Source organism: Ursus americanus, chromosome 14 (assembly GCF_024610735.1).
Source record: "Ursus americanus isolate L20-20 chromosome 14, mUrsAme1.1.p, whole genome shotgun sequence".
NCBI lineage: Eukaryota > Metazoa > Chordata > Mammalia > Carnivora > Ursidae > Ursus > Ursus americanus.
In genome coordinates, this window is record NC_142140.1 from 25,476,842 (window position 1) to 25,489,075 (window position 12,234).

The following is a 12,234-nucleotide window of genomic DNA, read 5'->3' on the forward strand; positions in this document are numbered from 1 at the left end:
CTGCTTTCTGTCCCCCATCCAGTGCTAGGTCTTGGAAAATTCTGCTACATGGTGACCTTTTCCGAGTATTTTCCATTAGGTCGCCCAGCTGTTTTCAAACCATCTGAGTAGTTTTGGCTAAAATACACTATAAATTGTAATCAGGAGCTTTGTTCCAGCATTCATATTCATTAGATTTTAAGGTTTAATGACTCTGTGGACTTAAAGCAAATCCTTGATTCTCTTTTTTAAAAAGCACTCGAGTACAGGCTCTCAAGGTTTGACATTTTGAATACTAATTTGTGGCCAGTTTTGGCTCCTATAAAAGGGGTGGCTTTTTAAAAAGAAGGTAGCAACGAAGAACAAATTCCTCTTTAAATTAGAAGAAGTTTTTCTTATTTGTTATAAAATACAACTTGTGGTGCCAACTGATCTGGGATCTTTTGGAATATTGTATGAACTGCTTCCTTGGAGGAAGCGGACTATACCTGTTATCCAGTATGCTGTAGACTGGTTGGTTTTGTTCCATTAATGGAAGGGCCATTAATTAATTAATGTTTATTTTTAGATAACTCTTTTATTGCCTCAGCAAGATATGAATATTGGTGTTCTTGATAAAGAGTTCTAGATTAAGACCAAGTCTGCTTAAGCTAGCCCCTTCAATCCCTGCCCCTCCTTGCTCACCAGAAATAGCCCAGTCATCAGTTTGGTGTGGACAGTCATGGAGAGCAGACCCTGTGCATGTGTTTGAGTGTCTTTTACACCTGTCTCCTCCTGTACCTGCCATTCTGCAGCGTGCTGCTTGCATTCAACATTGTGTTTTGGAAACTGTCCATGTTACACACAGAGATAGCTCATCCCTTTTAACCTCTGCAGACTGCCTTATAGGTTGGCTGTTCCATCGTTTATTTAGAACCTCTAGCCCTTTCCCGGTTTCCTTTATATCAACAATGCTGCAGTGAGCATTCTTGTACCTGCATCTTTCAATGGGCGAGCATTTCTCTCTGATAGAGAAAGAAAAGTACCTTTATTTTATATGTGAAATCTTAAGAGACAGGGATTTTAAGATGGTCAGGTTTTTTTTTTTTTTAAGATGTATTTATTCTTAGAGAGAGAGCAAGGGGGAGGGACAGAGGGAGAGGAAGAGAGAGTCCTTAGCAGACATGGAGCCTAATGTGGGGCTTGATCTCACAACCCTGAGATCACTACCTGAGCCAAAACCAAGAGTCTGACACTTAACTGACTGTGCCATCCAGGTGCCCCTAAGATGGTCAGCTTTATACATGATAAGCAGAATACAGATCGAAGCTATTTTCCCTGACTCCCCCTACCTACTTGGAGATTCTGGACACATTTTTTATAGAGGGTCACTGGGATCCTCGGTGAAGTCAAGTCTGGTAATAGCTAACCACAGTGAAATGTTGCTTCTTACAGTTAGCTAAGAAGGTCAGTCTGAATTAGGAAAATATCTGAATTCAAAGACGTAATATTATACAATTTTGAAGTCTGTACAGTGACCAACGCTAATATAAGTTAATAAAATTACCTGAGGGAATCACATTAATGAACACATAAAAAGCACCTAATAATTTTAAAAGAATAATGGCACAACTAAATTGCTCAACACAGTTATTCTCATCCATAGGTAGAATAGTTCCCCTACAACGGTTTCTGTATTAGCATGTTGGGCAAATGACTTTCCCTAGTTAGAGGAAGGTGACCGTAACCACTTCCTTTCTGAATGGTGTAAATTCGCAAAGTAAGGTGTCATGGTTGACATTTGAGGGGCCTACTCTGTGCCAGGTTTGAGGCTTTCCAGTCTGTTGTCCTCATTGTCCAAATGGTCCTAATCCTGTGAGGCGAGCCTGAGTATCTCCAGTTCATAAACTGAGGCACTGAAGCAACCCACTCAAGGCTGCCTGAGTTCGCCCAGCTTGAAAGAGTAATACCCATAGTCTCCCTAGATGTGGTCCTCAGACCTCCTGTCAGAATCTCCCAGAAGATCTGTACATACTGAGAGGGGCCCAGGAGTCTGCACTTTTAACAATTCTCCAAGTTCTCCATATGTACTCGGAAGTCTGAGAGCCCCTTGGCCAGACCATGGTGACCTCGTTTTGGTGATGAGATGAGCCTTGCCAGAAGAGTGTCCTCAGTGCCTCTGGGGACGAGTAATCCATGGCAAGTCATGCCTCACTTGCAGTGGGCACGTTAGCAGTGCTCCTCTGGTGGCTTCCTCCTACTCACCCACTTCCGTTGCCTCGTGTTACTTGTGCTGAACTTAGCACAGCTCACGGTTTGACAAGTCACTTCCCAAAGCATCGAAATCATCACACTACAGAGGGATCATTTTCTAAAAAAGGTTCAAGTTGCCAGTGCAAAATCATCAGATCCCAAGTCTATATCTTTTGTGCCCAATGCAGCTGGAATTTGCATTTCTCATGCTAACCCTCGCTCAAACCAAAAATAACAAATAAATAAAAAATGAGAGGGCAGCTTGCAGAAATGATTACCTTTGAAACACCATTATATGCTTTTATTTTTCCTTTCTAGCCCTCTTTTGCTGCACTCCCCTGTTGGCAGATTTCCCATATGGCTGCCCCTAATCGCTGCTGACTTTTCTAGAAGTGTGAGGCAATCACCAGCCCCTTCCAGCTCTCACCCTCCCATGAAGGACAGGGTTCTGGAAGAGCCCACTAGGATCAGTGAATACCTTTTTCTCCTCTGCCTTTCTCATCTTCTCTCAGCTCCATGAAATTTGTCACTCACTCCCCAACAATCTGCTTTCCCCTTAAGGGTCTGACCCCAGCTAGCATCGTTTCCAAGCTAAATAGGAATGTGCTTGGATGACTGACATGCACAGAGAGGTGTGCCCATGATCTGGAGGGGGGGGTCCTCCACCAAGTTGAATTTGTGTTCTCTGCTGGCAAAAGAGCATCCGTCTTTGTTTTGGTGTTCAGCTCATCCAAATAAAGAAGGCATTTCCTCTCCTGAAAAGCAGAGGGGGGGAAAAAAGGAAAGAAACGACCCAAAAAAAAAAAAAAAAAAGGAAAGAAAAATTTAATTTTAACCATGTACTCCTCTGCAACTAAATATACACCCCTTCCTCTGTCCTGATTGGTCCGCTTCAATTGACAAGTGGATCGTGTGGAAAGGAAATATCCTGGACTTAATTGTAAGTTAAGTCTCTCTTAATCCAGAAGAGCATTTGAGATTCTGTCCAAGTGTTCAATTTCCCAGGCCGCTGAGGTCTGTGAATTTCTTTTCCCAGCCTCCAGGCTGCTGCAGTACAAGCCAGCATAGCTAATGCAGATAGATCTCCTGCCTCTCGCTCTCCTCCTCCCTCAGCTTTGATTCGATATGAACAGCCTGGTAACTCCGATGCTGGGGAGAAATCTGACATAACTCTGCAGATGGCTAGGTTGCCATGAAACACCTGGGGATTGTTCTTTAAGGAAAAGGTAACATTTATATGCTAATGATTTCTTCCCCTCTTCCTTCCTTGTTGCATTTTTTCCAGGGTTGCCAGTTCCCAAGAAGAGCCCAAAGTCGGTAAGGACTTATCAGTTACTTGGTTCTTGTTTGGGGGGGAGGGGGACTGGTGGTGGGAAGGGACGCTGCCTGGCTTGACTTCATGAAATGTGTTTTAGAGTAGGTGGGGGAGACAGTAGCCTGGGCTCATTTTATTAAGTTCTGGGGGTCTGTTTGATAGAGAAGGTATTGGGTTTATCTTTAACTGTCTAGTGATTTGTGGGCAGGCTGCAGAAGCCAGGTTAAAGAATGCATGTTTGGAATCTTCTCTGTATAAATGCATTACAACTCTCGTTCAAATGGATGAGTTTCTTCGCTGGTTTAACTTGATACAAATGCTATTGTTTCCTTTGGGAGGGGGGTGGGGAAAAGTGCCACCTGCTTCCTGAGTAGGGTTGCTCTTAACTGGTGTTTCCATTCGTTCACATGGGCAGATTCTCTCCCTGAGCTTTCTTATGCATTGGATGATGAATTATTTACAAAATTAAAAAGCCTGCAGGTTTAAAGAAGAATTGCTCTGCCCCGTATATATATCCATGCTCACATGGAACAATGTTCACTGCCCCAGCACTGAGAATAAGACATTTCCTTGCTGTCGAAATGTCCTTTGTTGTTTTGCTAGCTTTAGCAGCATTATGCTGCAGGTATAGGATTCTTTAAAAAAAAAAAAAAAAAAAATCAATGTTTTGCTGTCCTTTCTAATCTGGTTTCCCTGAAGATGCATTACCTAGTTGACATGTTAGCTAATAGCTTAGAGGCTGTGGTGTTTTGCTTGGTGGTGTGAGCTTCTGCTCCCAGGGCACTGACAACAAATTAAAATGCTACTTAAAAACTCAAAATCTGGAACTATGATGCCTGTAAAATTGATCCGGGAGAAAGAAGCTTCCCCATTCACTAACGTTAGGATAAAGAGGGGTACTTCCACGTGGCTTAGACTATTGGGGGGTGGGAAAATTTACAGCTTTCTGCCACCCGGGAAAGGAGAACCTTTAAAACTTTGCAGCTCACGGGGGCTGCAGCAGGATTCTTTCCACCTGTCTGCAAGCCTGGCGGCGAGAGGCAGAAGTTTATTACGGAGATGAGAGAGGGAGCTTCCTGCGTTCTTAAGCTCTGCTCCTAAGTTGTCCAAAGAGAAAAACCTGCAATAATTGATGGGACCCCAATGGCACAGGGCTGTGGCGACTGGAACATGTGACTCTAGGGCTGCTTTCCTTGTCAGTTTGTGTTAACGTTTCAGCTGAAAAGTGCTGGTAGGTGTTCACATCGGAACCACGGAGATGCCAACGCACGCTTGTGTGTGTGTGTGTGTGTGTGTGTGTGTGTGTGTACATGCACGCACATGGCACATGTGTGTCCTCGTCCCTGGGTCATAGTGAGAAAACTGTTCAGCCTTCAGAAAAAGAGAAGCAGATGTGGAAGATGTGTCACATGAGCTTCAGTTAGCCAGGCTTTTTTCTCCCGCACCCTCAAGTGTGCTGTGTGATGCACGGACTTCTTTTACACACCCCACGGGAATGGAGTCTTCACAAGGAACATCCTGGGGGCAAGATAGCAGTTTTGCACGGGGAGCATGACATCAAGTAGCAAGACGTTCTTTTCGGGTTTGCATCCTGTTTGAACTTGGCTGAAGGATTTTTGTGGATTTCATCTGCATCTTTTCTTCCCCAAAGTGTTTTGGAATTCACTGCTGAACTTGAAGGGTACCAAACAGGTATAGAGCCTGTATTCACTAAGTCAGTTAAGAGAATTCCCTATGACAGTTTATTTTTGTAGAAGCCGTGTCATTAGCAAGCAGCAAGCCAATTACTCCGGCTGCATTCCTAGGAAAAAAAGCTTTCTTAACTGCTTTGCCCACAGTCTGCTGGCTCTTAATTACCACAAGCTAAGAGACTGGTGTGTTGCCGGGTTTGGAAAGAGCAAGCCCCCCAGCCTGGGGCTTGTCCATACCTGATTTCTGTGTCAGGACGGGGATGATGGTTTTCACAGCATTGCTGGCACACTCTGGCAGCTGCTGTACAGAATTGGGGACTATCAGCCAAGGTCTGCTATTGCCAGTAGAGCATTGCTAACATCTGTGATCCGTGGGAGCTCTGTACAGGTGGGTTGAAAGCTGGTTCCCTTCCCCAGTTTGAATTTTGATGATGTCCTGCCGGAGAGACAGATGATGATGGGATTTCTCTGGTGGGGTCGAGGGGAATCCATGGGCAAGCTGGATGTCATGGTTCCCATATAATGGCAAATAGGGTTAGTTGTACAGGCTATGTAATGAATGCGCTCGGATTGTGCCCGGGTTGTAATATGCTGAGATTCACCTTTAGTTCTGTGAATATACTGTCTTAACCCAGGACCATGTTTCTTCTCTTAGCGGCTCCTGACATTGTTGGCTGGCTCATGTGACTGACAGCTTCCTTTTGCCCTCATACTTTTTTTTTTTTTTTTTTTACTGTTTTCAATAATTAAGTAGTTGGGTTTTTATTAGAACAAAGGGACTTTCTGATCTTGTTTCCCCTCTTGGGCAGCCTCTAAGCTTACTCTTCATAAGCAGTTTATCTACTAGATTTAGTTTAGCTGTGGAGGTTATGGGTTCTATACTCATTGGGAACAATGGCGGTGTCTTCATAACATGTTATTAATTTAATACCTGGACAGCCATAACATTAGGAATATTTTTTGCCAAATGGCAGAGACAAAAATAAGACCTATTTGCTGTCAGGTTTTAGACCTTGCGAGGAAACTGATTCTGAGGCCCAGTTAATCATCCTGACTGGAAACTTATTTAACTGAGCTCTCATTCTGAATCACACATGAGGATTTTGTGAATAAGAATTTTAAAACTCCAGGGGCCTCTGGCAGGCTCAGTTAGTAGAGCGTGCAACTCCTGATCCCGGGATTGTGAGTTCGAACCCCATGTTGGGTGTAGAGATTACTAAAAAAATAATAAACTAGGAGGGAGTTAAGATGGCGGAGGAGTAGGGGACCCCTTTTTCAGCCGGTCCCCTGAGTCGAGCTGGATAGGTACCAGACCAGCCTAAATAACCACGGAATCAGCCTGAGACGCAGGATGATGCATCTGGATCTCTACAAATGAACATCTCCAGCGCTGAGTATTGAGGTACGAAGAGGGGAGCTGTAAACCGTGCACGGATATCGGAAGATAAACGGAAGGGGGAGGGAGCCGCCGCGTTTGGGCGCCGGGAAGCGGCAGCCACCTGCACGGGGGAGCGGGGGACACACAGAGGGCACCCGCGAGAGAGCGGACTGAGACCGGTGAGCCGTGAACGCGCGCGCGCCACCAGGCATCTCCCGGAACACCGGAATCCCGGTGTGCTCACGGGATCCAGACTGAGACCGGGAACTCCCGGAGCGCGCGCGGGGCGGCTGGCGGCTGGCGGGCCACCTGCACGGGGGAGCGGGCGGACTCGCGGTCGGCACCCGCGAAACAGCAGACTGAGACCCTGAACCGGGTGCGCGCGCCACCAGGCTTCTCACGAAACTCCGGAATCGAGGTGTGCTCACCGGGCATAGACTGAGACCGGGAGACCCGGGAGCGCGCTGGGCGGCCGGTGGCTAGCGGCATTAGAAACACAAAGGACAGAGACGCGCGGGCCGGTGGCTGGCGGCATTAGAAACACAAAGGACAGAGACTGGGCGGCCGGTGGCTGGCGGCATTAGAAACACAAAGGACAGAGACGCACCGGCCCTGGAAGTGAGGGCAGGGTCGCCGAGTTGGTGCGCACATCCCGGGACGCCGCAGGGTTGAGCAGCACCAACAGTAACAGAGTTAAAGTGGCCGGAACATCAGTGGAGAACGGGCCGCAATCCCTCTGTTCTGCGACAATGCAGCCTCTGCTGCTCTGACCCTCAGAAGAGGCATAGCCGGCCGCCAGGGAAAGCCGCCAGAGAACAAAAGCCCGGAAATACCGGCCCAGAGAGTGCCCATCCCCATCCTCCCTCGCAGGGGACACGGAGACTCTAACCAAACAGGGTTGCCTGAGTATCGGCGCGGCAGGCCCCTCCCCCAGAACACAGAAGGCAGGCTGAAAAATCAAGAAGCCCACAACCGGAGGCGCCTGGGTGGCGCCGTCATTGAGCGCCTGTCTTCGGCTTAGGGCGTGATCCCAGCGTTCCGGAAAGGAGTCCCTCATCGGGCTCCTCCGCTGGGAGCCTGCTTCTTCCTCTCTCACTCCCCTGCTTCTGTTTCGTTCTTGCTGACTGTCTGTCTCCCTCTCTCAGATAAGTAAATAAATAAAATCTTTAAAGAAGAAGCCCACATCTCTAAGATCCCTATAAAACAAGAGGCACGGCCTGGGACCCAGTCAATAATTTTGGGCTCTGGAAACCCCGCAACCTCTCTTCATCAGAATGACAAGAAGGAGAAGCCCCCCCCAGCAAAGAAAAGACAGTGAGTCAGGGGCCTCTGCCACAGAAGTAACGGATATGGATGTAACCAAATTATCAGAAATGGAATTCAGAGTAACAATGGTCAAGATAATGAGTAGACTTGAAAAAAGTATTCAGGAAAATATTACTGAGAATATACAATCCCTAAGGGCGGAAATGAGAGCAAATTTGACAGAAATTAAAAATTCTATGAGCCAAATGCAGGCAAAACTAGAGGCTCTGACGGCCAGGGTCACGGAAGCGGAGGAAAGGGTTAGTGAATTGGAGGATGGGTTAATAGAGGAAAAAATAAAATTAGAAGATGGTCTTAAAAAAATCCACGCCCACGAATGTTGGCTACGGGAGATTACTGACTCAACGAAACGATCCAATGTTAGAATCATCGGCATCCCCGAGGGGGTGGAGAAAAACAGAGGTCTAGAAGAGATATTTGAACAAATTGTAGCTGAAAACTTCCCTAATCTAGCAAGGGAAACAAAAATTCGTGTCCAAGAGGCAGAGAGGACCCCTCCCAAGCTCAACCATGACAGACCTACACCACGTCACGTCATAGTGCAATTCGCAAATATGAGATCCAAAGAAACAGTATTGAAAGCGGCCAGGGCAAAGAAATTTCTCACGTACCAAGGCAAAGGCATCAGAATTACATCAGACCTGTCTACACAGACCTGGAATGAGAGAAAGGGTTGGGGGAGCATTTTTAAAGCTCTTTCAGAGAAAAACATGCAGCCAAGGATCCTTTATCCAGCAAGGCTGTCATTCAGAATTGATGGAGAAATAAAGACATTTCAGAATCGACAGTCACTAGCCAATTTCGTAACCACGAAACCAGCCCTACAGGAGGTATTACGGGGGGTTCTATAAAAGTAAAAAGGCCCCAAGAGTGATACAAAACAGAAAGTCACAGCCAATACAAACAAAGACTTTACTGACAACATGGCAGAATTAAAAGCATATCTCTCAGTACTCAGCCTGAACATTAATGGTTTGAATTCTGGTTTCAAACGCCACAGGGTTGCAGATTGGATAAAAAGAAATGACCCATCCATTTGCTGTCTTCAAGAGACTCATTTCGAACCCAAAGATGCATTCAGACTGAGAGTAAGGGGATGGAGTACCATCTTTCACGCAAATGGACCTCAAAAGAAAGCTGGGGTAGCAATTCTCATATCAGATAAATTGGATTTTAAACTACAGACTATAGTTAGAGATGCAGAAGGGCACTATATTATTCTTAAAGGAAGTATTCAACAAGTGGATATGACAATTATAAATATATATGCCCCCAACAGGGGAGCAGCAAGATACACAAGCCAACTCTTAACCAGAATAAAGAGACATATAGATAAAAATACATTAATAGTAGGGGACCTCAACACTCCACTCTCAGAAATAGACAGAACACCCTGGCAAAAACTAAGCAAAGAATCAAAGGCTTTGAATGCCACACTCGACGAGTTGGACCTCTTAGATATATATAGAACACTACACCCCAGAACCAAAGAATACTCATTCTATTCTAATGCCCATGGAACATTTTCAAGAATAGACCATGTTCTGGGACACAAAACAGGTCTCAGCCGATACCAAAAGATTGAAATTATCCCCTGCATATTCTCAGACCACAACGCTCTGAAATTGGAACTCAACCACAAGGAAAAATTTGGAAGAAACTCAAACACTTGGAGACTAAGAACCATCCTGCTCAGGAATGACTCGATAAACCAGGAAATCAAAAATCAAATTAAACAATTTATGGAGACCAATGAGAATGAAAATACAACAGTCCAAAACCTATGGGATACTGCAAAGGCAGTCCTAAGGGGGAAATACATAGCCATCCAAGCCTCACTCAAAAGAATAGAAAAATCTAAAATGCAGTTTTTATATTCTCACCTCAAGAAGCTGGAACAGCAACAGAGGGACAGGCCTAATCCACGCACGAGGAAGCAGTTGACCAAAATTAGAGCTGAAATCAATCAAGCAGAAACCAGAAGTACAGTAGAGCAGATCAACAGGACTAGAAGCTGGTTCTTGGAGAGAATCAATAAAATTGACAGACCACTGGCAAGACTTATCCAAAAGAAAAGAGAAAGGACCCAGATTATTAAAATTATGAATGAAAAAGGAGAGGTCACGACGAACACCACTGAAATTGGAAGGATTATTAGAAATTTTTATCAACAGCTATATGCCAATAAACTAAGCAATCTGGAAGAGATGGAATCCTTCCTGGAAACCTATAAACTACCAAGATTGAAAAAGGAAGAAATTGATTTCTTAAACAGGCCAATTAATTATGAAGAAATTGAGTCAGTGATAAACAACCTTCCAAATAACAAAACTCCAGGCCCGGATGGTTTTCCTGGGGAATTCTACCAAACATTCAAAGAGGAAATAATACCTATTCTCCTAAAGCTATTTCAAAAAATAGAAACAGAAGGAAAGCTACCAAACTCATTCTATGAGGCCAATATTACCTTGATCCCCAAACCAGGCAAAGACCCCCTCAAAAAGGAGAATTACAGACCGATTTCCCTAATGAATATGGACGCCAAAATCCTCAACAAGATACTTGCTAATAGAATCCAACAGTTCATTAAAAGGATTATCCACCACGATCAAGTGGGATTCATACCTGGGATGCAAGCGTGGTTCAATATTCGCAAATCAATCAGCGTGATACATCATATCAACAAGAAAAGACTCAAGAACCATATGATCCTCTCAATTGATGCCGAAAAAGCATTTGACAAAATACAGCATCCTTTCCTGATTAAAACCCTTCAGAGTGTAGGAATAGAAGGTACATTTCTCAATCTCATAAAAGCCATCTATGAAAAGCCTACTGCAAATATTATTCTCAATGGGGAAAAGCTGGAAGCCTTTCCCTTAAGATCAGGAACACGACAAGGATGCCCACTCTCGCCACTATTATTCAACATAGTACTAGAAGTCCTTGCAACAGCAATCAGACAACAAAAAGGGATCAAAGGTATTCAAATCGGCAAAGAAGAAGTCAAAATGTCTCTCTTCGCAGACGACATGATACTCTATATGGAAAACCCAAAAGAAGCCACTCCCAAACTATTAGAAGTTATAGAGCAATTCAGTAACGTGGCGGGATACAAAATCAATGCTCAGAAATCAGTTGCATTTCTGTACACGAATAACGAGAACGAAGAAAGAGAAATCAGGGAATCCATCCCATTTACAATAGCACCAAAAACCATACGTTACCTTGGAATTAACTTAACCAGAGACGTAAAGGACCTTTATTCTAGAAACTATAAATCACTCTTAAAAGACATTGAGGAAGACATAAAAAGATGGAAAGATATTCCATGCTCATGGATCGGAAGAATTAACATAGTTAAAATGTCCATGCTACCCAGAGCAATCTACACTTTCAATGCTATCCCGATCAAAATACCGAGAACGTTTTTCAAAGAACTGGAACAAATAGTCCTTAAATTTGTATGGAACCAGAAAAGACCCCGAATCTCCAAGGAACTGTTGAAAAGGAAAAACAAAGCTGGGGGTATCACAATGCCGGACTTCGAGCTGTACTACAAAGCTGTGATCACAAAGACAGCATGGTACTGGCACAAAAACAGACACATAGACCAATGGAACAGAATAGAGAGCCCAGAAATGGACCCTCAGCTCTTTGGGCAACTAATATTTGATAAAGCAGGAAAAAACATCTGGTGGGGAAAAGACAGTCTCTTCAATAAATGGTGCTGGGAAAATTGGACAGCTACATGCAAAAGAATGAAACTTGACCACTATCTCACACCATACACAAAAATAAACTCCAAATGGATGAAAGACCTCGATGTGAGACAGGAATCCATCAAAATTCTAGAGGAGAACATAGGCAGCAACCTCTACGACATCAGCCAAAGCAACCTTTTTCATGACACATCCCCAAAGGCAAGAGAAACAAAAGATAAAATGAATTTATGGGACTTCATCAAGATTAAAAGTTTCTGCACATCCAAGGAAACAGTCAGAAAAACTAAGAGGCAGCCCACGGAATGGGAGAATATATTTGCAAATGACACTACAGATAAAGGACTGGTATCCAAGATCTACAAAGAACTTCTCAAACTCAATACACGAGAAACAAATAAACAAATCAAAAAATGGGCAGAAGATATGAACAGACACTTTTCCAATGAAGACATACAAATGGCTAACAGACACATGAAAAAATGTTCAAAATCATTAGCCATCAAGGAAATTCAAATCAAAACCACACTGAGATACCACCTTACGCCAGTTAGAATGGCAAAAATAGACAAGGCAAGAAACAACAATTGT

The 12,234-nt window shown here is 44.2% G+C and overlaps 1 protein-coding gene across 12 annotated transcripts in view; it reads left to right on the forward strand.

Annotated features, from left to right (window-relative positions):
• MAGI1 (membrane associated guanylate kinase, WW and PDZ domain containing 1) overlaps positions 1 to 12,234 on the forward strand; it is a 608,349-nt gene that overhangs the window by 553,516 nt on the left and 42,599 nt on the right. For all 12 annotated transcript variants that reach the window (XM_087866868.1, XM_087866870.1, XM_087866871.1 and 9 more), the window contains one exon: positions 3,497 to 3,528. In XM_087866868.1, the coding sequence (XP_087722994.1) occupies positions 3,497 to 3,528 (32 nt within the window). The remainder of the gene's footprint in view (positions 1 to 3,496; positions 3,529 to 12,234) is intronic.